The 25,248-nt window shown below is 37.7% G+C and overlaps 1 protein-coding gene and 1 long non-coding RNA gene across 3 annotated transcripts in view; one reads left to right on the top strand and one right to left on the bottom strand.

The window, feature by feature from the left end:
• The first annotated feature begins 1,012 nt into the window (after positions 1-1,012).
• uchl5 (ubiquitin C-terminal hydrolase L5) lies at positions 1,013-22,846 on the top strand. 2 transcript variants are annotated; one of them, XM_008116893.3, is made up of 12 exons: positions 1,013-1,253; positions 4,753-4,816; positions 5,554-5,659; positions 8,211-8,336; positions 8,442-8,503; positions 8,590-8,720; positions 10,219-10,282; positions 11,645-11,747; positions 15,157-15,270; positions 16,917-16,946; positions 19,193-19,291; positions 22,128-22,846. In XM_008116893.3, the coding sequence occupies exons 1-12, from the start codon at positions 1,172-1,174 to the stop codon at positions 22,170-22,172; spliced, it is 1,026 nt and encodes a 341-aa protein (XP_008115100.1). In that variant the 5' UTR covers positions 1,013-1,171; the 3' UTR covers positions 22,173-22,846. The 2 variants fall into 2 exon arrangements, with proteins under 2 accessions (XP_008115100.1, XP_003224859.1); XM_003224811.4 differs by lacking the exon at positions 16,917-16,946 and having other exon boundaries at positions 1,016-1,253.
• Positions 22,847-23,459: 613 nt separating this feature from the next.
• The window catches only part of LOC103279865 (uncharacterized), a 79,711-nt gene continuing 77,922 nt past the window's right edge, over positions 23,460-25,248 (bottom strand). Inside the window, exon 2 of the long non-coding RNA XR_001730688.2 lies at positions 23,460-25,051. This is a non-coding gene — a long non-coding RNA (uncharacterized LOC103279865). The remainder of the gene's footprint in view (positions 25,052-25,248) is intronic.

The raw sequence follows: 25,248 nt of genomic DNA, 5'->3' as shown, positions 1-25,248 counted from the left end.
CAAATTAACTACAAAAAAGATAGAAGTGCATAAAATGAACTTACAGACAACATTGTCAGAAATTAAATCCATAAAAAGTTCAATTCTTGCTGCCCAGAGAAACAGCTGTGGATCGAGGCGGGGGGCAAACTGTGTTGGATAATCCAGAACGTTGGATAAGTGAATATTGGATAAGTGAAGGTAAAAGTAAAGGTTTCCCCTGATGTTAAGTCCAGTCTTGACCGACTCTGGGGGTTGGTGCTCATCTCCATTTCTAAGCCAAAGAGCCAGCGTTGTCTGTAGACACCTCCAAGGTCATGTGGCCGGCATGACTGCATGGAGCGCCGTTACCTTCCCGCTGGAGCGGTACCTATTGATCTACTCACATTTGCATGTTTTCGAACTGCTAGGTTGGCAGGAGCTGGGGCTAACAGCAGGCGCTCATTCCGCTCCTGGGATTTGAACCTGGGACCTTTTGGTCCGCAAGTTCAGCAGCTCAGCGCTTTAACACACTGTGCCACCAGGAGCCCCTGGATAAGTGAAACTCTACTGTAATTTCAGGCACTGGCCTCAAAAGACATCTTGGGGGGCGGGGGGGAGTTTCAACTTATCCCAATTTTTTTTCTGGCAACAGGCCTGATGACACAGTGGAATCGACGCCGTTTTGACACCGCTTTAACTGTCATGGCTCAATGCTCTGGAATCCTGGGGGTGGAAAATATTGGTAGGCAGAGAAGGCGAAAGACTGTTAAAACCGCAGAACCATGGCAATGAAGGCGGTGCCAAACTGCATTGCTTCTACAGCAAGCATGGGCAAACTTGCCTAACGGAATTGTGGGAGTTGAAGGCCAGAATACCTGGAGGGCCGAAGTTTGCCCATGCCTGTTCCTCAGTGTACATGCTCCCATAGAGAGGTGAAGGACAGAGCGCCCTCCAAAATGTCCGCCTCCTCCGCGCCTTGTTGCATTGGAAACAAGAAGCGGGGCCTCTCTAGTCTTGCCTCTCTGTGGCCGGCTTCCGGTCCCCTTCATCTCTCAGCGCCTGTCTGACTTCCGCGGAGCCTGTCGGGAAGAGAGCAGCGTGCGCGCGGGCGGAGGATTCACGGCGCGAGAAGCGGGGCTGTCGGAGCCTCGCCTCTTCTCTCCTGAGGGAGGCCGAGGCCGGACGCCTTTGCCGCCGCTTCAGAGCCGCCATGGCGGGAGGAGGCAGTGCCGGCGAGTGGTGCCTCATGGAGAGCGACCCGGGCGTCTTCACGGAGCTCATCAAAGGGTTCGGTGAGGCTTGGGTTGCCCTTTTTTTTTTTTACCGCTTGAGAGGCGGAGGGGTTAAGAACGAAGGCCCTTAAGACAGGCCGGGACTTCAGGGAGGGCTCTGCTGCTCTTAAGGCTCTCAAGCGCCAATTTCATTCTTTGCAGATATTCTCTAGTCTAGAATGAAGGCACTTTGGCAACACATGCAATGGACTCCTAGGAGTTGGGACACCAGAATTCTTGGACAGAGGAGGAAAAAGACCTTGTTAAACTACCGGCCCTTCCACACAACTGTATAACCCAGAATATCAAGGCAGATAGTCCACAATACAGTAGTCTCACTTATCCAAGCTAAACGAGCCAGCAGAAGCTTGGATAAGCGAATATCTATGATTTTACAAATTAAGCACCAAAACATCATGTTATACAACAAATTTGACAGAAAAAGTAGTTCAATATGCAGTAATGTTATGTTGTTACTACTATATTTACGAATTTAGCACCAAAATATCATGACACGTGTATTGAAAACATTGACTACAAAAATGGCTTGGATTATCCAGAAGCTTGAATAAGCGAGTCTTGGATAAGTGAGACTCTGCTGTATCTTCTTTGAACTGGATTATCTAAGTCCACACTACCATATAATGCAGAACAAAGCAGATAATGTGGGATTTTATACAGCTATGTGGAAGGGGCCTGAGTCCACACTGCCATATAATCCCGGCCCCTTCCACATCTGAATAAAATCCCACATTTTCTGCTTTGACCTAGAAAATATGGCAGTGTGGACTCAGTAACCCAGTTCAAAGCAGATATGGGATTTTCTGCCTTGATATTTTGGGTTTTATGGCTGTGGGGAAGGGCCACACCACCAGATAATCCACTTCAGTTTTAATTTTATACAGCTGTGTTGAAGGGGGCTGAGAGGACTTGCATAATAACGCCTTCTATGACTCCATTGTATTGAACCATGACAGTTAAAATATCTAACTGCATTTGTTCAACAGTGTAGATGCACCCTATGTTTCTATTATTCTAAAATTGGCTTAAGGGAGGGTGGATTTTTACAAGTTTCATAGATATAGATGTGGTTAGTTTTTTTTCTCCTGTGAAGGGTAACACTATGTAACACGATTTTTGTTCCTGGGTTATAAATGTCATTTCCTAATTGGTTTTATACTAAAAACATGGGGGAAAGGTTACTAAACTGCAAAAACTTTGCTTTGTGGGACATCCTTCAGTACATTTTGTTATAGTTTTCCAATGAATACCTCAAAGAGTCTCAACCAATTCAACATCGTTTGTGGCAGACACAACAACTACTTTCCAAAGCAAGTACCGCATAAGTAAACAGGAAATAACAGGTTCAAACCAAGAACAAAAACAATTCAAATTTTATTACATAATGTAATGTCCTGGTGCTGGACCTGTGGTAAAGACTGTATGTTATAATTTACTTCTATAGTATTTAATAGCTAAGCACATAAATGGTTTACATAGGTGTCTTAAAGTCTATTTCATGCCCAACAAAGTAGGTTAGCAGCTGGCCAAGGAACTGCAGCCAGTTTTTGCTGTAAGAGCAGATGTTTTGCTCTAGGTGTTTGGAAACATATTGATGAACTTGCAAATATTTTGCAGTTGGTAACAGCTACAGCATAAAGTGGAGGTCTTGCACAAAATATTTGCAAGTGTAATATGCAGTCAGCCCTCCCTATCCTCCAATTCTGCAACCAAAATCCAAAAGGCAAACTTTGGTTTTGCAAATTTCATTATACTACATCATTGTCTATAATGGGACCTGAGCATCCATGAAATATGGCTGCCCAGGAACCAAACCACACTGGATATCAAAGGTCCACTGTGTGATCCTAGCATGCAAGCATTTGCAAACATGTTACATACCTGACTTAGAGTTAACAGTAACTTAAGTTTGTGGAGTTTTTGAATACTTGCTTTTTGTGCCATTTATTATGTGAAGTGGATCTGGATCACCCTGGACATCCTATTCCCTTTCAGTATAGCTTGTTTTTAAAGGCTTGCTATAGGGTAACACAATTGTCTGAGCTCTTTGAAGGGAAGGAAGGAACTCTCTGCCTCGTAGTGTGGTGGAAGCTTCTTTCTTGGAAGCTTTTAAACAGAGTACCCGTCAAATACCCCTGACAGATGACCATCTTTGTGCTTTTTCTGCATGGCAGAATGGGGTTGGACTAGATGGCCTCTTCCAGCTCTGTGATTCTATGATCCATCTTGCTCTTTTTCACATTCTGTTACTAAGGGAGCCGAGTTGCTGCACATGTTGCCTGAGTTCAGATTTATTTCAGCTAACATTTTTGCTTCACTGCATTCACCAGAGCTCTTAATGCAAATTGTACAGCTCTACTAATGTGACATATTTTCCAAGTATAGTAAATTTAGTTTATCTATTAGAATTAAAAACGCTAACTGTTCCTCTAGTAAGAAAGAAGTATCAACATTCATTTTGTTAACTTGAGTGGTTAACCACTTCACCAGAATACATTTACAAAGCAACTATGTATCTCTGTGTCTTCAAATTCTAAAGATAAATTCACATTTATGGCATTCCTTTTTAGTGTAGCCCATAATAGTAGAAATATTAATCAATTTTTGTAGTACCTCTGTGCTTTTTTCAAAAACTTTGTAATTATGTTAATCTTTATACAACTTTCATTATAAAAGTAACTCTGTAGTAGTTTAGCCACAACACCTGCGTGTGGGAGTACTGCATACTACAGGTTAGGGTTCTTCTAGATCAGTAGTTCTCAACCTGTGGGTCTCCAGATGTTTTGGCCTACAACTCCCAGTAATCCCAGCCAGTTTACCAGCTGGTAGGATTTCTGGGAGTTAAAGGCCAAAAACATCCGGAGACCCACAGTTTGAAAACCACTGTTCTAGATCCTTGGTTTGGACTTCACTCACTGCGGAGCACTCTGTATTCAGAAATGTGCATTAAAAAGAATATTTTTTCTGTATACCATATGTACTCATGTATAAGTCAGTCTTATGTATGTCAAAGACAGGTTTGGGGGTCAAAATTATGGATTTTTTATTTGACCCAGGGATACATCGAGGATCATCTTACAGAGCAGGAAATGGACCAGTAACACCTCATTCCCAGCTGCCCTTGGATCCCACAGCCATTTCCCTACCCAGATATTCAAAAAGGCAGAGAGAGTAAAGAGGAGTTGTGTTTCTTTTAGATTCTTCTGGAACAAAGTAAACTGTTGTCTTTCACAACTCTACTCACAGGACAGGATGGCTCTTCTCTTTTGTTTAAAATAAGAATTAAGGTACAGTACTCACACTGTCCTGTGAATAAGTTGACCCAGGTTTGTGATTGATTTTTTGACTACAATTTCAGGACTTATACATGAGTATACAGGGTAAACAAAAGCAGTTTGATTAGGTTACAGATGAAAAAGCAGTATCTACCTTTTCATCTGTATCTTCATAAAAGCTAACTTATTAAACAATAATAGGCAAAATTTCTACACTATTTCAGGTTGCAGAGGTGCTCAGGTTGAGGAAATATGGAGTTTGGAGCCGGAGAACTTTGAAAAATTGAAGTAAGTATATTTCCTGCCCCTGGTATTATCTGTAGATATGTATGAAGAAACCTAGAATTATGTGTATATGTCTGTGGAAGGTTTTGAAAGTGGAACATTTCATTGCTGAAATAATTTGAGGAGGCAATTTTCATAGACCTTCATCTGTCTTTATAGTCATCTGTGTCTTTTGAAAACTCTGTTCTCAATGTTTAGAACTTTCCATAAGTGTTTGGAGATGTAGCTTCATCAAATGTGGCATTTGGGAATATATCTGCTCTTCTCTCTCGTCTCTCTACAAGTAGAGACATTCTGAGCAGAATATTCATCAGGGGGTGCTGACAGTAGTAGAAAAGAAATTCTGAAACAACTTAATACTTTTGTAATTGAGTTGCTACAGTCTTTGTCAAGAATGTGGATAGAAATTATTTGCTATATGTGTCACAGTCCAGTTGCCCAGTTGTAAGTGTTTGATACAAGAATGTGAAGATTAATTCAACGATAAGCTGGAGCAGGAGCAACATCCTACTGGTTTTTCAGGAAGACATAATATTTCTGTCCATGCTTCCTCCAGTCATTGCTATCTTGAAGAATTAGTGATATGGCTAAGAATCTTGCATTTGTGATCTAGTAGTGTTAATTGATTTGGTTTCAGTAAGCATTTTCAGTGTTGCGATATTACATATATTGGGAATAGTGACTTTCCATAAATATATATATTCCACTATATATTTTTTTCTCATCCTTTCTTTGTGTAGGCCTGTTCATGGACTGATTTTTCTGTTCAAATGGCAACCAGGAGAAGAACCAGCTGGCTCTGTTGTTCAGGATTCCAGATTAGATACAATATTTTTTGCTAAACAGGTACAGTAAGTTTAGATATTCTCTATATATATTCACCTAGAGCATTTTCTGATTAAGAATGATTGCACAGGTTGGGCGGGAAAGATCAGATAAAAATTACCACAGGCAAGAACTACAGGCTTGTATTATGTGAATACAAGTATGGCACTTTTTTGTAATTCACATAGAACAATGTTGTAATCTGTAAAGTTTTACAGATTTTTTTGGAAGTCGCTTGCATCTCAGTGCCATCTATTTCTAGTTAAATAGACATCAGATTTTAGTATTTAAAATTTATGGGACAGATTTTTTCATCCTCTAAAGCTAAGAACACATGGATCTTTATTTGGGAATGATCAGAAATGAAGTAAGACTACTTTAAAAATAAGTCTTCTAATTAATCCAAATTGATGTGTACTATGCTTTGTCTTGATTTATGAAAATGAATAGTTTTGAAAATAGATAACATAATGTATGCCAGATTTCATAGAAATTGGCAATAAAAACTTAGATTTGTCAATATTTCAGGTAGCATGAAATACGATTTAGGGGGTTTTTTTGTATAACGATGCAAACTGTAGCAAAATGTCAATATGTTTTTCTGGAATAGTGAGAACATAATGGAATTTTGGCAACCATTATCTTTTTTACCTCTCACTAAGAATTCTATCAGCCATCATAAGGAGTTGCCCCTCTTTCCTATTGCATTGTTATTGCAATGGTGCAAAACCTGTCATTTTGTTTCATTGTGTGCTTGGTCAAAATACATGAATTTTATAATCTTGGGAACTCTTATAATAGTTTGTTTTAGCTGTTCCACTGCAAATGTTTTTAGAATTGGGATGCAAGCGTGAAAAACAAGAGCTGGAATCTTATTAATTAGTCACTATTCAAGTAAATGTTTTGAATCAACTGTTAAACAATGATTCACATTGACAAATCCCATAAAATGAATTAATCCAATCTTGATGGGGCTAAATTCTGGTTCCTGAAAATAATGTACATGAAGAAGGTCCTTTAGATTGGCAGTTCACAAAACTGACACATGATGGCACCAAAGCCATGTTTTAAAAGGGATTGTGATGGGACTACTTCAGTGATGTCGAACCTTTTAGAGACTAAGTGCCCAAACTGGGGTGTGGGTGGGGGGATTTCAGACATTCGTGAAATATTGTTTGTGCTACGAACATTTAAATCTTCTATTGCAGATTGGCCACTGCTAGCATTGTCTTTATAATTCAGATCTGAATCACTTAATAGTGTGGTGTGTTTTGTTGGAGTGAGTTAAAATCAATTTGCTGCAATCTTTACTAAGACCCAAACATGCCATTTGTGTGGTGTTTGCATTGAGCTTAATACCCTAATGTAACTTATCACTGAGTGTCATATCTTTGTTGTGTGAGAATTAAGTTTTACTTGAATCCATTACCAGAGTATTAAAAATAACAGAAGTCCCATTTGAAACAAAACAGGTGCTGCCATTTCATATAAATAATTGAATGGTCCAATTGTTTGATTCATATTATGGCTGCTTCAGTATTCATAAATGACAGTAATATCCACTGATTACTATCCTATCAATAGTGCCTGGAGCTCTTAAGTATATCTTTGGCAAGCAAACCACAGGTTAAGTTCATGTTTAGTAATGTGAGCAACTTCATTAGCACACTTGTAGAAATTGGGCCACCTTGATACTATGTGCAGAATAGTCTTGTAAACTTCTATATGCATGCTCATAACTGAGTCCTATTAAGTTAATGTTGGATTTATTTTTAGATAAGCATGTGTAGGAATGTAGCCTGAACCCTTACATTTTGGAGAAAACTGGGTTTTAGTTATTTAAACTCAGTGGGTACAAAGGCCATCTTTGTTACACAGGCATTCGTAGATATAGAAAATTGTTGGATCACATTTTATACTAGCTTTCCCTTTTACTGATTTTTGATATTCTTAATCAGATTTAGAGTTGAAAATTGATGGTCACATTTGATAGGAGTTAAGGTACAGTTGTGGATAAGTCAACTCAGTTTTTTAGGGTCGATATTTTTGACTTAAAATTTCTTGACATACACAAATATATGTAGTAGTAGTATTCTGTTTTAAAAGCCTGGTTTGGCTGCTGAATGTTTTTTGGTAATTTATATTTAAAGCAGGAAATATTTTCCATGTAAGTCTTCAGCTCATCTTATAAATGTTGATTATAGCTGAAGTAGTACTTTGGATCGTAGTCTGTACTGCTGAAGATGTTAAATGTGGGAGACTTCATACATAGAAATCTATTTAAGTAATGCTACCATGATAACTTTTGTTAAACATACAAAGATATAATTCATGTGCCTGCAGGATAATAGACCAACAATTTGAATTTGTTTTATAAAACAAAGCTGCTGAATAAACCATTATGTGTAAGGAGTGCAGACATCCCGTGCAAAGGATACGTGAACCACAGTATACATGTATGAAGAGTTTCTATTATTGTTCTGTCAAAACGATTGCAGTGGATTAACATGAAGTGAATGAAAATTGGTTTATATATTTGATTTTTACTAAGTTATTGTTCATTCCTTTGCAGGTGATAAACAATGCTTGTGCAACTCAAGCCATAGTAAGTGTACTACTAAACTGTACTCATCAAGATGTCCATTTAGGAGAAACACTCTCAGAATTCAGAGAATTCTCTCAAAGCTTTGATGCAGCGGTATGTGAAATTAAATTATTACTTATGTACCCGTTCTTTGCTTTTCTTTTTTCTTTAAAAACCTTGCTCAGGACCAATTAAACAAATTTCTCATTTTAATTTTAGATGAAGGGTCTAGCATTAAGTAACTCAGAAGTGATTCGACAAGTTCACAACAGTTTTGCCAGGTAATAACCAAATCTGTGCAAATCATCCAGTTTCCTAAGAAAGTGCTTTATTTTAATGTTCATTCTTTTCTTTTACTTGCATTTAGACAGCAAATGTTTGAGTTTGATGCAAAGTCAACAGCGAAAGAAGAAGATGCTTTTCATTTTGTCAGCTACGTTCCCGTAAACGGAAGGTTATATGAACTAGATGGTCTGCGGGAAGGACCAATAGATTTGGGTAAAATTCTAATTTAGCTGTGTAATGTTCTTCCACTTTTCTCATTTAGACTTTATGGTTGTTGTGTGTGTCACTATATGGTAGGATAGTTAGTTTTGTTGTAGTATATGAAAAGTGAAAAAAGTCCTTTAAGCCAAAATAGAATAATAGCTGTCACAAAATTCAAAGTTAATTACAGTCTAAACTTCCAGTGTTACTAGTATTTCTGGAATTAATAATATGTTTCAGAGATTATGGTATTAAAGACTATTATAGTTTTAAATTCTGTAAGGCAAGCTGGGTGAAAATGATTTACATCAGGTTCCCAAACTTTGGCCTCCAGATGTTTGAGATTTTAGTTCCCGAAATTCCTAAACATTGCCATACTGGCTGGAACTTCTAATGCTTGAAAAATAAGAACAATTCAATGTTGACAACCATTGGTTTACTCTATAAAACATTTTTAAATATCTTTTTACAGAATACAATTCTTAGAAATTCTCTTTATCAATTTCACTGGAGAGTTTCCTCTAAATAATTTACACACATAAAAGAGTGTATAATAATGATTTAGTCAAATACGTATTTCACTAAAATATCCAATCATTAATACACATATTTTAGGGATGAGAGAAACCAAATTATTCCGCTGGTGTAAAACTCATTTTCACTGAAGGCCACATCAACCTTATGGGTGCCTTCAAAGGACCTTTTTTTTAATTGTAAGACTATCTAAATGTAATTATGTTGCCCTGGCATTGAAAGCATCATAGGCTACATAAAATGACATCATGGGCCAGATTTGTGACATAGGTGATTTAAACCATCAGACATTCTCGAGACGCCTAAACCAGATCCTTGTCATACCCTCCAAAATACACAGCCCTTTAAACCTTTTTAGGCCCGGGCTGTGGCGCAAACTGGTGAGCAGCCAGCTGCAGCCAGCTGAGACCAATCACTCTGACCAAGAGGTCATGAGTTCGAGGCCAGCTCGGAGCCTGCGTTTGTCTTTGTCTTTGTTCTGTGTCAAGGCATTGAATGATTGCCTTATATGTGTAATGTGATCCGCCCTGAATCCCCTTCGGGGACGGAATATAAATACTGTAAATAAATAAATATTAGATTAAAAGTTTCACTATTTCCCAGATTGAAGAAAACAGTATTTCAAAATATATTAAGAGGGGAGAATTTTAAATAAACACGTTTTAAACATAGAACATAGTGGGTTTTTTAGTCATCTTGTAAGGGGTTTAAAAAAGTTACTACAGTCATTGCTGCTTTCATACTATGTCAAAAATAAAATTTTGCTGGTATTTTTTAGAAATTGCATATATGGCATCCTGAGCTTAAATAAAAAATGATGTTCTGTACATAGAAATGTTAACAAGTAATATTTGTGTGCTTTCATTTTAGGAGTATTTCTTTAATTTTGTAACAAATAATATCTTTGGTGAATAGAAATGCTTGCGGAAGTACATATAAATATTAACAAGTAATATTTGTGTGCTTTTTATTTTAGGAGTATGCAATCAAGATGATTGGATCAGCGCTGTAAGGCCAGTCATAGAGAAGCGAATACAAAAGTAAGCATCTAATTTATAACTGAGCTATTTTTTACTATGAAAACTAATAGAAAGCTAGTAGTTAATGTTAGAATGTTAGCTAAAGTAAACTGGGCTTAACTTTTTCCTACCCATTTTTCTGTCTTGAAGAAAGTGTGTCAGTTTTGGGGGCCCACTTTAATTTTCCATTTTTATAAAATTAACTTAGTTGGCGTTTACCCTAGAAAGAGGGACTCAGGACCATGATTTATTTATTTATTTACAGTATTTATATTCCGCCCTTCTCACCTTGAAGGGGACTCAGGGTGGATCACATTATATACATATAGGGCAAACATTCAATGCCCATATACACATAGAACCGAGACAGACACAGAGGCAATTTAACCTTCTGAGGGGATGTTCGATTTTGGCCACAGGGGGGAGCAGCTGCTTCATCCACTGTGACGGCACTTCCTCATTCCAACATCGTAAATTAGTTAAATTTGCCTCCCCACTTTATGAGTGGTACCTTATTGCCTACTTGATAGATGCAACTATCTTTCGGGTTACTAGGTCAGCAATGAGCAGGGGCTATTTTTTATTTTTTAATTGATGGGTGCTCACCCCGCCACGGGCTGGCCTCGAACTCATGACCTCATGGTCAGAGTGATTTATTGCAGCAGGCTGCTCACCAGCCTGCGCCACAGCCTGGCCCCTGATATTGGAAGCTATAGAGCCCTACCAGCTGCCTGGATACTATGTGCAGGAATGGGCTAATTTTTTAGCCCATTCACAAAATGCCTTTTAAAAATGTACATTTTTTAAAATAAATAAATAAACCTGTTGGATTGCTGATGTCCTTTTTTGTGATGGCTTTTTAACAATGCACTAATCATATGAATGCAACAAGTGGGTAGCGGGGTCATTTTATCTGCAAGGCACACTCACATATGTACTTCGTCTCAATTATATTGAATAGAGGATCATTAGAAGATATCAAATCAAATTTCCAGTAACCGAAACTAGAAAATTATGACCTGCATATAGATCCCAGAAATTTTGTACCCCAGTTCCCAGAAAGTCCTGCCGCTATGACCAGATTATGTGAGCTGTCTAAAACATCTAGAGGGATAATTTATCTAGAGCTGATGCATATAGAATGATAGAACATCACAGTATAGGTATTTGCATATGTTTTGTACAAGTTGACACATTATGAAATTGGTGCCTGAGAGGGGACCGTTTTTACTTTTTATATACTGTTGGCTTACTGTTTATTCCTGATAAATGAATATATTGCCATATTGGCTTTTGGCTTAATAGTGTATTAAGGATCATGAATTGCTTTGTGGCTGGTATTGTAGGGATGGCACTGAATGACAAATTTCTTCTTGTTTGTAGGTACAGTGAAGGTGAAATAAGGTTTAACTTGATGGCAATTGTATCTGACAGAAAAATGATATATGAACAGAAAATTGTGGAATTGCAGGCACAACTTGCGGAGGTATTTTGTCAGTTAAACTGCTTCTTTACAATGTTTGGGCCATAAGACTTAGTGACTGATTCTGTAATATTTCTGAAGTTGAGCAGATGTGAACATAATCAGTTCCTTTAATGAGAAAAAGGAAAGAAAAACTGAGGGCCCTGTGAAAGAAAGAAAAGGGAATATAGTGGTAACAAGTATGTATCAAGCATGTACAATACATATTAGGCTTTTCTTTGTCTGTTCAGTCTCTTACACCCCCAATCTTTGAACATCTCTTCAGAGTAAAAACCTGAAAAAATCCTCAAAATATTTTACGCTTTCAAAAATGGTATGGAGCTTTTCTTGTTTCTACCATTAAGCCGTTATTGAAAATGTTTACAGTTGGGGAAAGATTCAACCAACAATCCTGAAATTCAATAAGATTCTTCATTGGCACTATTTTATGTGACCAACATGCCTTAAAGTAAGAACAATTAAATGAAAAAGTAAAACTAAATTATTTTAACTAATACAGGAAAAATAGACATGAAATGGTATTTTAAGAAAATTGTCTTAACAGTTGATCCCATTTTGATCCAGCACATACTCCAGCCTACAGTTGTAAAATCCAAAGTATCCCAAAATCATAATAATGAAGAATGAGATAGAAAAGGCTAGCAGCTTTTTCCAGACATCAAGAAAGCTAGTTAATGTGGGGGAAATGAGGGGGTTTGAGAATATATAGTGAACTTTTGATACCATTGACCATGTTATCCTTCTGGGTCGTCACATCGGGATGGGACTGGGAAGCACTGTTTTATGGTGATTTCGATCCTTCCTGGAGGGCTATACCCAGAAGGTGGTGCTGGGGGCCTACTGTTCGAACCCCTGGCTGTTGACCTGTGCGGTTCCTCAGGGTTCCATATTGTCCCTCATGCTGTTTAACATATGCATCAAACTGCTGGGAGAGCTCATCTGGAGTTTTGGAGTACTGTGCCACCTATATGCAGATGGCACCCAACTCTACTACTACTTTCCACCTAATGCCAAGGAAGCTGTCCTGACCCTAAACCAGTGCCTGTCATCAGTGATGGATTGGATGAGGGTAAACAAATTGAAACGTAATCCAGACAAGATAGAGGTACTCCTGGTCAGTTGGAAGGAAGATCAGGGAATAGGGATTCAGACTGTGCTGGATGAGGTTACACACCCCCTGAAGATACAGGTCTGCAGTTTGGGGATCCTCCTGGACTTGGCATTGAACCTGGAGGCCAAGATATCTGTGGTGGCCAGGAGGGGGGGTTTGCATAATCAAAACTTTTATTCCAACAGCACCCATTCCTTGAGAAGTTAGATCTGGCCACTGTGATACATGCCTTAGTTACATCCCGAATTACTGTAACACACTCTGCTTGGGGCTGACTCTGAAGAGTGCTTGAAAACTTCAGCTGGTCCAAAGAACTGCAGCCTGGTTGTTAACTTGGACTGGCAACATAGAGCAGACAACCCCCCTATAGCAGCAGCTCCACTGGCTGCCAGTCTGTTTCCAGGCACAATTCAAAGTGCTGGTTATAACCTTTAAAGCCCTAGACAGTTCAGGTCCAGGCTATTTGGCTGACCACATCCTCTTGTACGAACCTGCCTGGCCCCTGAGATCTCCAGGAGAGGCCCTTCCCTCGATCCCACCTTCATCTCAAGCACAGTTGCTGGGAATAAGAGAGCAGGCTTTTTCGGTGGCTGCCCCTTGAATCTGGAACTCCCTGCCCAGGGAAGCCAGAATGGCCCCTTCCCTGCTGTCCTTCCGGCGGCATGCTAAAACCCTTTTATTCATACAGGCTTTTAAAATGAAGGTTTTTAAGATCAATTCATGGGGTGCTATGGTTTTTAACTTTTAATTTGTTTTAATGGTTTTTAACTGGGATTTTTTTTAATACTGTTAATATTTAATCCTGTTTTAATGTATGAATATTTGTATATTTAAAATGGTTATGCTTATGCTTTTATGTTAAACCTCTTTGAGTCCCCTTCGGGGAAGATAAAGTAGGGTATAAATAAATATAATAATAATAGTAATTAATAATAATAATTTGCCATTCTTTCCATCTTGAAGGTAAACTCCAAGAATGCAGCTAAAAGTATTAAACAAAGACAACTACAGTACTTTTTTCCAGACCTTTTTTTCCTTGCAAAGTAAAAAGAACTGTTTGTTCCAGATTGGGTGTTACAACACACCAATTAAAATATTTATTTATTTATTTATTTATTTATTTACATCACTTTTACCCCGCCTTTCTCTCCGAGGAGACTCAAAGCGGCTTACAGTAACTAGGCAAAAATTTAATGCCTAAAAACAATGTAAAAACAACAATTCATATAAAACAATCTACAAAACAACAGTTCATATAAAACAGATACCATTACAAAATAAAGTCACATTATATAAAATTTTAAGCATGTCCAAGTTTAAAATCCATTCATCCAGAATCCTCAAGTCTTCGTACAGGTCATGTAAAGTCCATGTTCTCATTCATTAAAAGCTTGCGTGCACAACCATGTCTTTAAGGCTTTCCTGAAGCCTAGGAGAGTTGGTATCTGCCTTATGTTGCTGGGGAGGGTGTTCCATAGCCGAGGAGCCACCACCGAGAAGGCCCTGTCCCTCGTTCCCACCAGCCTTACCTGCGAGGCTGGTGGGACCGAGAGCAGGGCCTCCCCCAATGATCTAAGAGTTCTAGAAGACTCATATATATATATATGAAAATATATATTGTACCAACACATTACGCCTCTTTGATGTCTCTTTTTTAAACGTGAAATTGAAATATTTAAACTTCCTCTCCCTTTAAATTGCCCCTCCAATCACATAAAATTAGAAGCATTGCCTTACTGTATTTCAGGACAGATCCTTTTAGATTTCTATGTTGTCCTCTGTGACAGCATGCTATTTCCCTTAAAATTAGGTTGTTTGGTGCAAATTTCCATTTAACATGCCATACAGCAGATGAACCATGTATTTTTATTTTCTTTGTACATAGAGAAATATAGTACCTTAAAAGTACTTTCAAAACATTGAATAAATAAATATTATAGGTGAAAACTTATTTGCTCATTTAAGCAAGAAATTACAGTAGCATGCATATAATTTGTGTTATACGTGTAGATAAAGTGAAATCCTGGCAGTAAGATCTGCAAAGATCTCTTTGGAATATGGTTTTCTCTTGACTCTTATATAATGTTGTTAGTGTACAGATCAGTGGTTCTCAACCTGTGGGTCCCCGGGTGTTTTGGCCTACAACTCCCAGAAATCCCAGCCAGTTTACCAGCTGTTAGGATTTCTGGAAATTGAAGGACAAAACATCGGGACCCACAGGTTAAGAACCCTGGTATATATAGTAAATTAAGTCGTGCTTGAAATGCTAATATGTACATCACTAAACTTTTTTTCATAAAGGAAGAGCCCATGGATACAGACCAGAGCAGTAATATACTAAGTTCTATTCAGTCAGAAGTTGCAAAGTATCAGATGTTAATTGAAGAAGAAAACCAAAAATTAAAAAGGTACAAGGTATGTGGTGTTCCTCCTCTGAATGTTAAAACGAGCTAATCATGTTTGAAAAACTCCATGACAGTGTTGATTCCACAGGATGTAAGTCTAACATGAAAATGTAGATACTGTGAGCTTTCAAATATATGGTTTTTCATTTGGTGTTCAGGAAAAACTATAACCTTCATTATGTTATATCCAAATGTATCAAGCTATCAGGGTTGTCAAGATGCTTTTTGGGGCAGAAGAGTGAACAGCTAATTAAGTATAGATAGCTGTGTTTCTCGTAGTTTCATATATCTTATCCTCCCCCGCTCCACTGTGGCTTTTCTGAAAACTCTTGAGTGGCTGTTACACCCCAGTCTAGGCTGCAGTAAATCCATGTGGAATGCAAACTACAGACCTCTTAGATCCCATGGCTGTTTCACATCTAGCAATATCTTTTTTCAGCACAACAGGGACAGACTGGTAATGAGAAGTAAGCCATCTTTCTGAGATGCGTTTTTCCATCATGACTGACTTTCTCTGTAATGAATTCCAGTTTCACAGAACAGTTTGAATATCGCCAGAATAGACAGAGAGAAAGCATGCCATCTCAGTTACCCTGTAACCTTTGAGGTGTACCTTAGCAAAATAAAATGTACCTTTGAAAACTGGATTACTAATCCTCTGTATAAAAAGAGTAGACATGTCATGTCTGCTTCCTTCATCTGTGTTTAAAACAGATGCTGAGCCTTTCACAAAACTTCAGCATAAGTAAAGCAAAATAAAATCAGGAAAATATATGTCCTAAACCACAATGTTACTATAGTTAATATTATGTTGTTGAAGGCTTTCATGGCCAGAATCATTGGGTTGTTGTGAGTTTTTTCGGGCTGTATGGCCATTTTCCAGTAGCATTTTCTCCTGATGTTTCGCGTCCCAAACAACAACAACAACAACAATTTATTTATATACCGCCCTATCTCCTCAAGGGGACTCAGGGTGGTTACCAACAAAAATGGAAAACATTCAATGCCAGAATACACTAACAAAGAGAAATAAACAAACCCCCATATCCCAAAAGAATACTCACAATTATAACAAAAGGATGCCTCCAGGTAAAACAGCCAGACTACCTCTATGCAAATACCCGCACTGATTGACTTGGAAGCTGCAAGGCTACTCAGTGCTAATTAAGCTTGTTAATTGCAACATTAACACTTGCTTCAAACAGATAGGGTTCTTTCTCCCTCCCTGGACATTTCACAGATATACATATACATACACTCCACATACCTCATTTCCAACAGACCTCTGAACAAAGCTCTGAAGATGCCAGCTACAGATGCAGGTGAAACATTAGGAAAGAATGCTACTGGAACATGACCATATAGCCTGAAAACTCACAGCAATCCATAGTTGATATTCTTCTTGAAAATAGGGGGTTCTCAGGAAATCTTGGTCCACTCTTCAGAGTCATAATACTCAACCTGAACTGACTTTTCCCCCAAATTTATTTCCACTTCTGTTTGTTGAATGTCTAGTTTAGTGTATATTATCTACAAAGCTGAAAGAGGCCAGAAATGGAAAGATGCCTTGCCGTCTAAAATCTTTATATATCATGGCTGGTTTGATCCCTGCCCGGCCGATTCCTTGTTGAAATTTCTTTTCTACCTTGATTCTAGGGGGCTGTGCAAGCTGATCCCTTCACCAAGGTCAGATGACTTGTAATCTCATTCATTTACTTTTTTCAAACTTGTTTTGAAATGGATTCCATAATCTTGAGGATATTTTTTTGTTTTTTTAATAATAGATCTTCCCTCTCTTTCCCTTTGGTCTCTTTTGGGTGGGACCAGTGTTAGCTAGTTTCACAACCCAGTTCAAGAATTGGTGCAGTCAGGTAAACTTAGTCGATTAAAACTGCACATATAGGAGGTTCTTATGTTGAAAGACTTAAACTGATGCCCTTTCTACACTGCCATGTAATCCAGATTATCAAAGTAGATAATCCACATTATCTACTTTGAACTGGATTATATGAGTCTGCACTGCCATCAGAGCAGATAATCTGGATTTTATATGACAGAGTTGCTCTGTGAACAGGTAGATTGCTGGTTTTGGGGGGCAGGTAATGATATTGATTGACCTTGCTACTGGACAAACTGCTCATGCAGTGTTTGAGCAGTTCTGTGCAACACTCTGGTCTCTGAGTAATTTCTATTACATGTGTTTGTTAGGTGTGATTGTAATTTTATGTGATGCAGTGAGGACTTCTAGAAAACTTGTCTGTACACCTTTGGGGACTACACACTTTTTCTTAGAATAATGAGTACTGAAAATAAATACTTGCTGTGGTTGGAATTGTTTCACATGTTGCCTCTCGCTAAATTGAATAGGCAAATTCATTACTTTTTCTTCTGAAATTCAGAGGCTACTGGTATCATTTATGAACATATATATACTGTTATAGTAACTACATTTGGTTGTTATAAATTTGTGTCTGAAGTTAATGATATATATATATATATATATATATCTACCTATTATACTCACGCATTGATAGTTTCATAGAATCATAGAGTTGAAAAAGGAAAGATACCCAGTCCAACCCCTTCCATGCAGGAAAATCACAACCAAAGCACCCCTGACAGAAGGCCATCCAGCCTCTGTAGAAAAGTATCCAAAGAAGGAGCCTCCACCAGAACAAGTTCAACTATTAAACAGCTCTTATGGTCAGGAAGGTCTTCCTAATGTTCAGGTGGAATCTCCTTTCCTGTAATTTAAATCAATTGCTCCATTGAGTCCTAGTCTCCTGGGCAACAGAAAACAAGCCTGCTTCCTTTTCCTTATGACATTGGTTCAACGATTTAAACATGGCTATCATGTCTCCTCTCAACCATCTCTTCTGTAGACTAAACACACCCAGTCCGTATCCTGCAAACCTACCCTGTGCATGTTTACTTAGAATCAGAACTTGGAAGTTCCTAGCATCCCCCCAACAGTAGTCATGTTGTCGAGGAAATCCTGAGAGTTGTAATACAAAACTTAACTTTCCCACCTCTGCTTGCACGTAATTCCAATTGGAATCTGTACTCAAGTCAGTGTATTAACTTTTTTTTTTACAGAATAGGAGTTGATTGCTTGTAAAATTTAAAACTTGTTATTTTACATTCTAGTTTTCGTCTTGGCTGTATCACTGATATCAATAAATTATTAACGTGTGTTTTTTGTGATCGCTTACAATCCTGTTTTTGCAACTTCTATGGGTGGATTTTTATTGTGGCAATTTTGTACCAAGTCAATCATTTTGTTCATGTAAACAACAAGTAAACATATTTATTTTTATTGAGCATGAGCCAAGATATAGCCCCTGAAATAATCACTTACCTGCTTACTGCAGCAAGTTAAAATTGGCACACAGTTTTATTGAGAACTTTATTTTGAAGGAAGAAGTTAGGGAAAAGACAGCTTTCAGAGAATTAAGTACAGAAACTTCCATCTTGCTTCTTGAGATATTTAATTGATGTAATCTATTCTATGCCTTTTATCAACTACATTCAGACTGGAAGTCAAATCATCAGAGCTGAATTACAAAGGTCCTTGAATGTTGTATAAGCCGCATTCAATGTGCTACCAACATCACCCCAAATATCTTGAGTTCTGCGGATACAGCCAATTTTTACATTGTTTATTTTTTCTTTCTCCTGATTCATGAGAATAAAACTGGCAGAAAAGCTGATACTTTGATGAAATTTTTCCTTCCTCTGCCCCTGTCATTTGTAATAATTGTCACATCACATAAAAATTGTAACTGGGAGAGCCAGTGGTGCTTCTTGAGCACTTTGCTTACTTCACAAATTTTGTCCAGTGCACTTTTTCATGTAAGGAATTGGACACTTGTTTTATATGAACATAGTGGCATTTAATGATAATTTATGAAATGCCCCTTCTGTGTTTGCAGATAGAAAACATTAGAAGAAAACATAATTACCTGCCATTTATCATGGAATTACTAAAGACTTTAGCCGAACACCAGCAATTAATTCCACTTGTAGAAAAGGTAAGTGCATTGCTATGAGCCTTGTTCTGATGTTGACATTATTTTTAAAAAGGATCTACCTGAATATTGGTGAGAAAGGCCCAAATATAATCAATAAAAGTATATAAATGAACTGCTACTTGAATCTTTATCTTTTTTGAAGAACAAATGCATTTTACATTTGCAGAAATGCCATCCAGAGGCATTTGGGTTATCAGTTTGTGGTCACTAGGTGGCCCACTATCCATTGAGATGTATTCTTCCAAAGCCCTCACATTACAGCAGATTTCCGCTTCTGCTTTCTACTGATTATATTGACTTCTGAGTGTTGTTCCCTCAGTGGTCTGATCCAGTTGTAACATTGATTTGGTGATATGGCTCCCCTCCAAACACGTTTGGGGAAAGTAACGTGCTCAGCCTGTCCCCGTGGTGCTATTAAACTCTGGTGGTTTAGCTGACCTGATTTAGAATCTTGTCCTGAAATTGCCTGGCACGTGTCCTTTCCATGTGCACTAGATAGAAAATGTGGGATTCTACTGCTAAAAAAAAACCCCACTCAATGCCACTCAAAATACAAGTCAGCATTTAGAACAGCAGAGGACTTCTAACTTTTAATGAACTGTGAATGATTTATTGTAGTATTAGTTTTTGGATGTAGACTAAACTCTTAACATGCAATAAGATTATCAGCAGAGATTGTAAACGTAAAGATACTTAATTGAATGTAAATCCCACTGAGTTGTATGAGCTGATCTAGGTGGATATGCTTAGAATAAATCAGTTAAAATAAGTAACATTTCATACATTAATGACTTATATTTCATCGATTTTCGTAATCCTGCTCTAAATAAAATCTACCAAGCCATTATCCATCCCATAGGACTGATTTATAGGATCTGTATTGATTTATATATATTATATATTGATAAATTTGTATATGTATGTGTATAAAGTTAAATAAAAGATTACAAACATTTCTCGTTCTCTCAATATGGCCCTATTTTGTTTTTAATTCACCATGAACCTTATTTGAGTCATTATTGACATATTAATTGTTTTATAATTCCTGAATATTGATCTTTGTAGGAAAACCGTGTCATAGTCAGTCTGGATGTGAACACAAATGCCTCTGGATGGGTATTTTTGCTAATGTAAAATGTATTCATTCTTCAAAAAAGATACTGATTCAAGTTTATTGGAACAAGTACTATCACTCTATTATTCATCCTGATAATTCAAAATGAAGCCTTAAAACATGTATCTGTTATGTCAGAAGTGTTGATTATTTCTTGAGCTAAGGAAACTATCTTTCATTTGTGTCCAGGGTAGATCTGAATCATTGTTTGTAGTGTTCAGTTCTATCGGAAATCATGAAACCTGAACACAAAATTGTAGGTGATAAACTTATATCCAGTAAATGAGGAATCTCAGTTTCCTCTCAAAGCATCAGGTCATATGTATCAAAGTTTTGATAGCTACTTTAATCAAAGGAATACACTGCCTCTATGAAGAATAGTATACATATTTTGAAATGGGGCTACCCTTCAGAAAGCATTTCGCATTGCTTTCTATTGTGACCAGCTTGACTGGTCCTTGACACAATCTTAGCTGATCTCAACTGTATAAAAGTATAGCAAAAACCTTTTTTAGAGTATCAAAATCAAAATATCGTGGTTTCATTATAGTTTTTGAAGTTTCCAAGCTCTTTGTTATGATTTTTCACTGTGCAAGAGCTCGTAGATGCTATAATTATAAAGCCACTGTTATTAGTGGCACCATTTTTTATTATAAAGCCTGACCATCTACAAAGTATTTGTATCTAGACAAAGGGTCACATCCTGCAGACAAGGAAACAGACTGAAGAGCATGGAAAGTTGTTTTTACAGAATGTAGGTCCTCCATGCCCCCCCCCCCCCCTGTATTTCCAGCACATTTCAAATGCATGCTGTTCTTCATTCAAGTGCTTAAGGAAGAAGGCACCCAAAAGACTGGAATTCTGGAGAGGCGAAATTTCAGGACATTTCCTGATTTATCTGGCTTCCATCCATGTCATAACAGATGCCATTCTGTTTGCACAGGGACAAGTCTGATTACAGCCTATTGTTCAATAACACAGCCCAACCCCCCAAAAAATTATTGGTGACTTGATTTTTAGGTCTGTTTCTGGGGTTATTTGGGGTGCTGATTCAGAAAATTGCATTGGATAGGCCACATCAGCTGTAATAGGAGCCGAGGTGGCTCAATAGGTTAAACCTTTGTGTTAGCTGAACTGCTGACCTAAAGGTTGTCGGTTCGAATCCATGAGCTGGAGTGAGCTGTCTGTCAGCTCCACTTCCCATGCGGGGACATGAAGGAAGCCTCCCAGCAGGATGGTGACACATCTGGATGTCCCCTGGGCAATGCCTCTGTAGACAGCTGATTCCGTCACACCAGAAGCTACTTGCACTATGTTTGCTTCTGACACGATAAAAAAAAATCAGCCCCAGTTTCTTAGATATGGTTGTCATGGGTTTTTATGGATGAACACATAGTGACTGGGTATGACATATGTTCTCAAAAACTAGAGCTGATAGGGAAAACAGGTACCATTTTTGGAATCAGCAAGTCAAATATACCTAGAAACAGCTCTAACATTTGAGACACCAAAATGTGTGTTGGTCAGTGTAATGGCCAAAGTGATTTGCAGATAATTGCAAATTAATGTGTAACTGCATGTAAGAGTGTTTGGCAGATTTTTGGAATATAGTGCCTCTATGGTAAGAAGTAGCTAGTCTGTAACTTGGGTTTTAAGTGAAAGAAAATTGTGGGCTTAAAAAATGCAGCAATTCAAGATTACCTTTATTTCTTTACATTCTAGGCAAAAGAAAAACAGAATGCCAAGAAAGCTCAAGAGGCCAAATGAAAATTGATGTCTCTTTTTTTCTTTTTCTTTTTGTGTGTTCTTTTTCTTTTTGGAGGGGTGAGGATGATGAATATCTTTGTCTTCATGAAAGTAACCCAGAAAGATACCTTGTAAAGTTTAAATTTGTCCAACGCATGTTTGCCAATTTGTAACAGTTTGTCCTGTCCCATTTGCACGGGGTCTATGAATTTTCCCTTTCTCCCCTGCATCATGTGCATGTAACTGCCTCTTGGTAATGGTTTTAGAGTCTCTGTCAAATTCCAGTACTCAACAGGATATGTGACTGATTCTTCATATTTAATCAGGAAATGCTGCTGAAATGTGTATAGACCCGAATTTGTGCAACTGGTGTAGAACTTTTTATTGTAATGAACATATTTAAATATCTTGTCTCACAGTGAAACCTGGGTATATAGTTATGTGAAGAAAGGTTGACTTATTTTTACAAATAAGTTGAGCCATCTTTGCTTGTCACCGCTAGCTGTCTTGGTCTCTGAGTCTTTCAGTGGCTTGCCTGTGTTCTTGTTTATATGGAGTTGTGTCTAACTTTTCTACAGAGTTGGAAGAAAACAAAATAATGAAATAGCAGAATCATTTACAAACACCATTGAAGAAGCTTAAAGGTTTATTGCTTTTAGTAGAAAAATAAATATTCCCATTTTTATTTTGGCAAATCTTTGTATGTTGCATTACTTTCAAGAAATAGTATGATTTTGGTAAAGAGACCAATATCTCATCTTCTCAGCAGTCATTTATATGATGCCAGTATGATGAAAACATTTGCAGTATTTCCACTATGTAATTATGATTGGGGTTGTATCATATAAGGCTTGCAGAAAGAATAACTTCTACTCCTACAGTGGTGTGTGCCATTAAATATAGTGAGTTTTCCTGCTATTTTGACAAAAAATGTTTCTTCTGCATTTTCAAAGACAAGGTATTTTTGTGGTCCTGAATAGATGAAACACAAACATTACTCTCCTACATGGCTCTATTTTTGAACTGAAACCCATGGAGGATAGCATTTTATAGCTAGGAAATTGTTACAGTCTGTAGTAAAGGTTGAGTATCCCATATTCAGAATGTCAAGATTCGAAATACGCCAAAATCTGAAATGGGTGGTTACTGGCTAAGGTTGTGGCATTTTTGCTTTCTAATGGTTCAGTATGCACATACTTTGTTTCATGCACAAAACTATTGTATAAAATAAATCTCGGGCTATGTATATAAGGTATATACAAAAGAGAAATGAATTTAGACATGGACCCCATCTCAAGGAAATGCAGACTTCCAAAGAAATTAGAAACTCAAAACACCCTGGTCCCAAAGCATTTTGGATGAGTGATATTTAATCTGTGACACGATCTGTAACAGACTGAATATAATATGTTCATTTGATAGTGATCATGCATTCAATGGGCCTGTAATGTATTTAATCTGAAACCACGATTCATGTGTTACTTATCCTCTAATTTTATAAGTTCTGAATTTGTTAAAAGTACATTAGACTCTTAACCATGTCAAAACCCTATTGCTCAGAGCTTCTGATGTTGAGTGTCCAGTTTCTAAATCTATAATTTGTGGGGGAAAGTCATCAGCCTGGAAGATATTGTCCATTAGTTGGGTTAAATGTGGGCAAAACCACAACTGGGAAACCCTCATTTAACATTTTAGGTGCCTCTTTGTTCATAGCAGCTCCTCATAATTACTGCCAATAAGGTAATTTGTAATAAAATACTCCTGTTGTGAGTTAGAGGTCACTGTCTGGGGATGCGGAGTCAGCTCTCTCGAAGATAAGAATAGGTGCCTATGTTGTGTCAGGAAATGTACTGTATTTGTATAGAATAATTGTATCCTGTCATTGTTTTGTATCTGAAAGATCCAAAATGATTATCAGCAGTTAAAAACAAACATGGTATTAAATGTGGGGGGAGCAGACAGCAGTACCAGATATTAAATTAATGTTTCAGTTGGTCTAAAATTGAGATCTAGCTGGTTAAAGGGCTTTTGAGAAAGAAGAAAGAGCTCCAAACAGTGACAGGATTTCTCAACAATAGGCGTATGAAATAGCTACCGGAGTCATTGTATGAGGGAAGAGTTATGTTTTCTTCCCTGTATTGTAAATATCCTATAAATGCGCAAATTACACCAGAGCTTGAGGTAGTTGGAGGGAAAACCTCCATCTGTTTATTCCTCAAGAATAACTCTTTTATTTCTGTATTGGTTTAGCTTACCCTCCAGCAAAGAGAGCAGAACAGCCAGAACTTGTTAGTTTGGCAATAAGACTAGAGTGTAGGAAAAAAATATGTCTTTGTCCAGTATGTCATCTACCTACAACATTCTGTTTCCATATGATGTTGCCAGGAATACAAGCCGTGAAAGAATAGCTATTTGTTATCCCATTGGAATAGATGCATTTTGAGTAAAGTGTTGCAAACCAGCATACTGAGTAGGAAAATTGGACAGATATGTTAATGATTTGGTTTCCTATAAGAATTGAATTGTGCTCTCAATGTATTAAGTTAGGCTCTGGGGGAAGATGAAATCTTTTTATTGACGGACTTATCACCACTTCAGTTTGACACAAAATCTGCTTAGAATCACCACCGGGATAGCACCAGACATTATTTCTCTGTGGCAGATTCTGGCTTCACATGTTTTGGTGCAGTCCCATGTGATGTGACAATGTCATGAGGTTTTTAAGCCAAGGAACCTAGAAAGCATTCTCGCCATAGCAGAGTGCAGGTAAGCATGGCATACAGGTGCAATTCCAGCTGAATTTTGCATCCGGTGTTAAATTCTTCAGGTTTTCTGCATTCCAAAGAAGTCACACCATATCTACAAGTTCTGCAGATGACCTTCTCACTTGGTCAGGTTTTCTATGATAAGAAAACAGTTATAGCAGAAATATTTCAAATACTTGGAAGCTGGCCTTGAGGAAAGTAAATGCAATTCAAGTTTTCAAGCACTAGCTTCACAGTGTTAGACACTAAGGCTACAGTGATTTAAAACAAATCTGTCCTGGCAACAGTATTATAGAGGCATCCAGTAGCTTTAGTTTAATCTTCAGATATTG

This window comes from Anolis carolinensis, chromosome 4, assembly GCF_035594765.1.
Source record: "Anolis carolinensis isolate JA03-04 chromosome 4, rAnoCar3.1.pri, whole genome shotgun sequence".
Lineage (NCBI taxonomy): Eukaryota > Metazoa > Chordata > Lepidosauria > Squamata > Dactyloidae > Anolis > Anolis carolinensis.
The sequence above is the reverse complement of the archived record's forward strand: the minus strand, read 5'-3'. Positions and strand labels throughout refer to the sequence as shown.

Coding starts and splice junctions, on each gene's coding strand:
- uchl5 (XM_008116893.3), top strand. CDS start 1,172: ATGGCGGGAGGAGGCAGTGCCGGCGAGTGGTGCCTCATGGAGAGCGAC. Junction 5,660..8,210: donor CAATATTTTTTGCTAAACAG/GTACAGTAAGTT, acceptor ATTCCTTTGCAG/GTGATAAACAATGCTTGTGC. Junction 10,283..11,644: donor ATAGAGAAGCGAATACAAAA/GTAAGCATCTAA, acceptor TCTTGTTTGTAG/GTACAGTGAAGGTGAAATAA.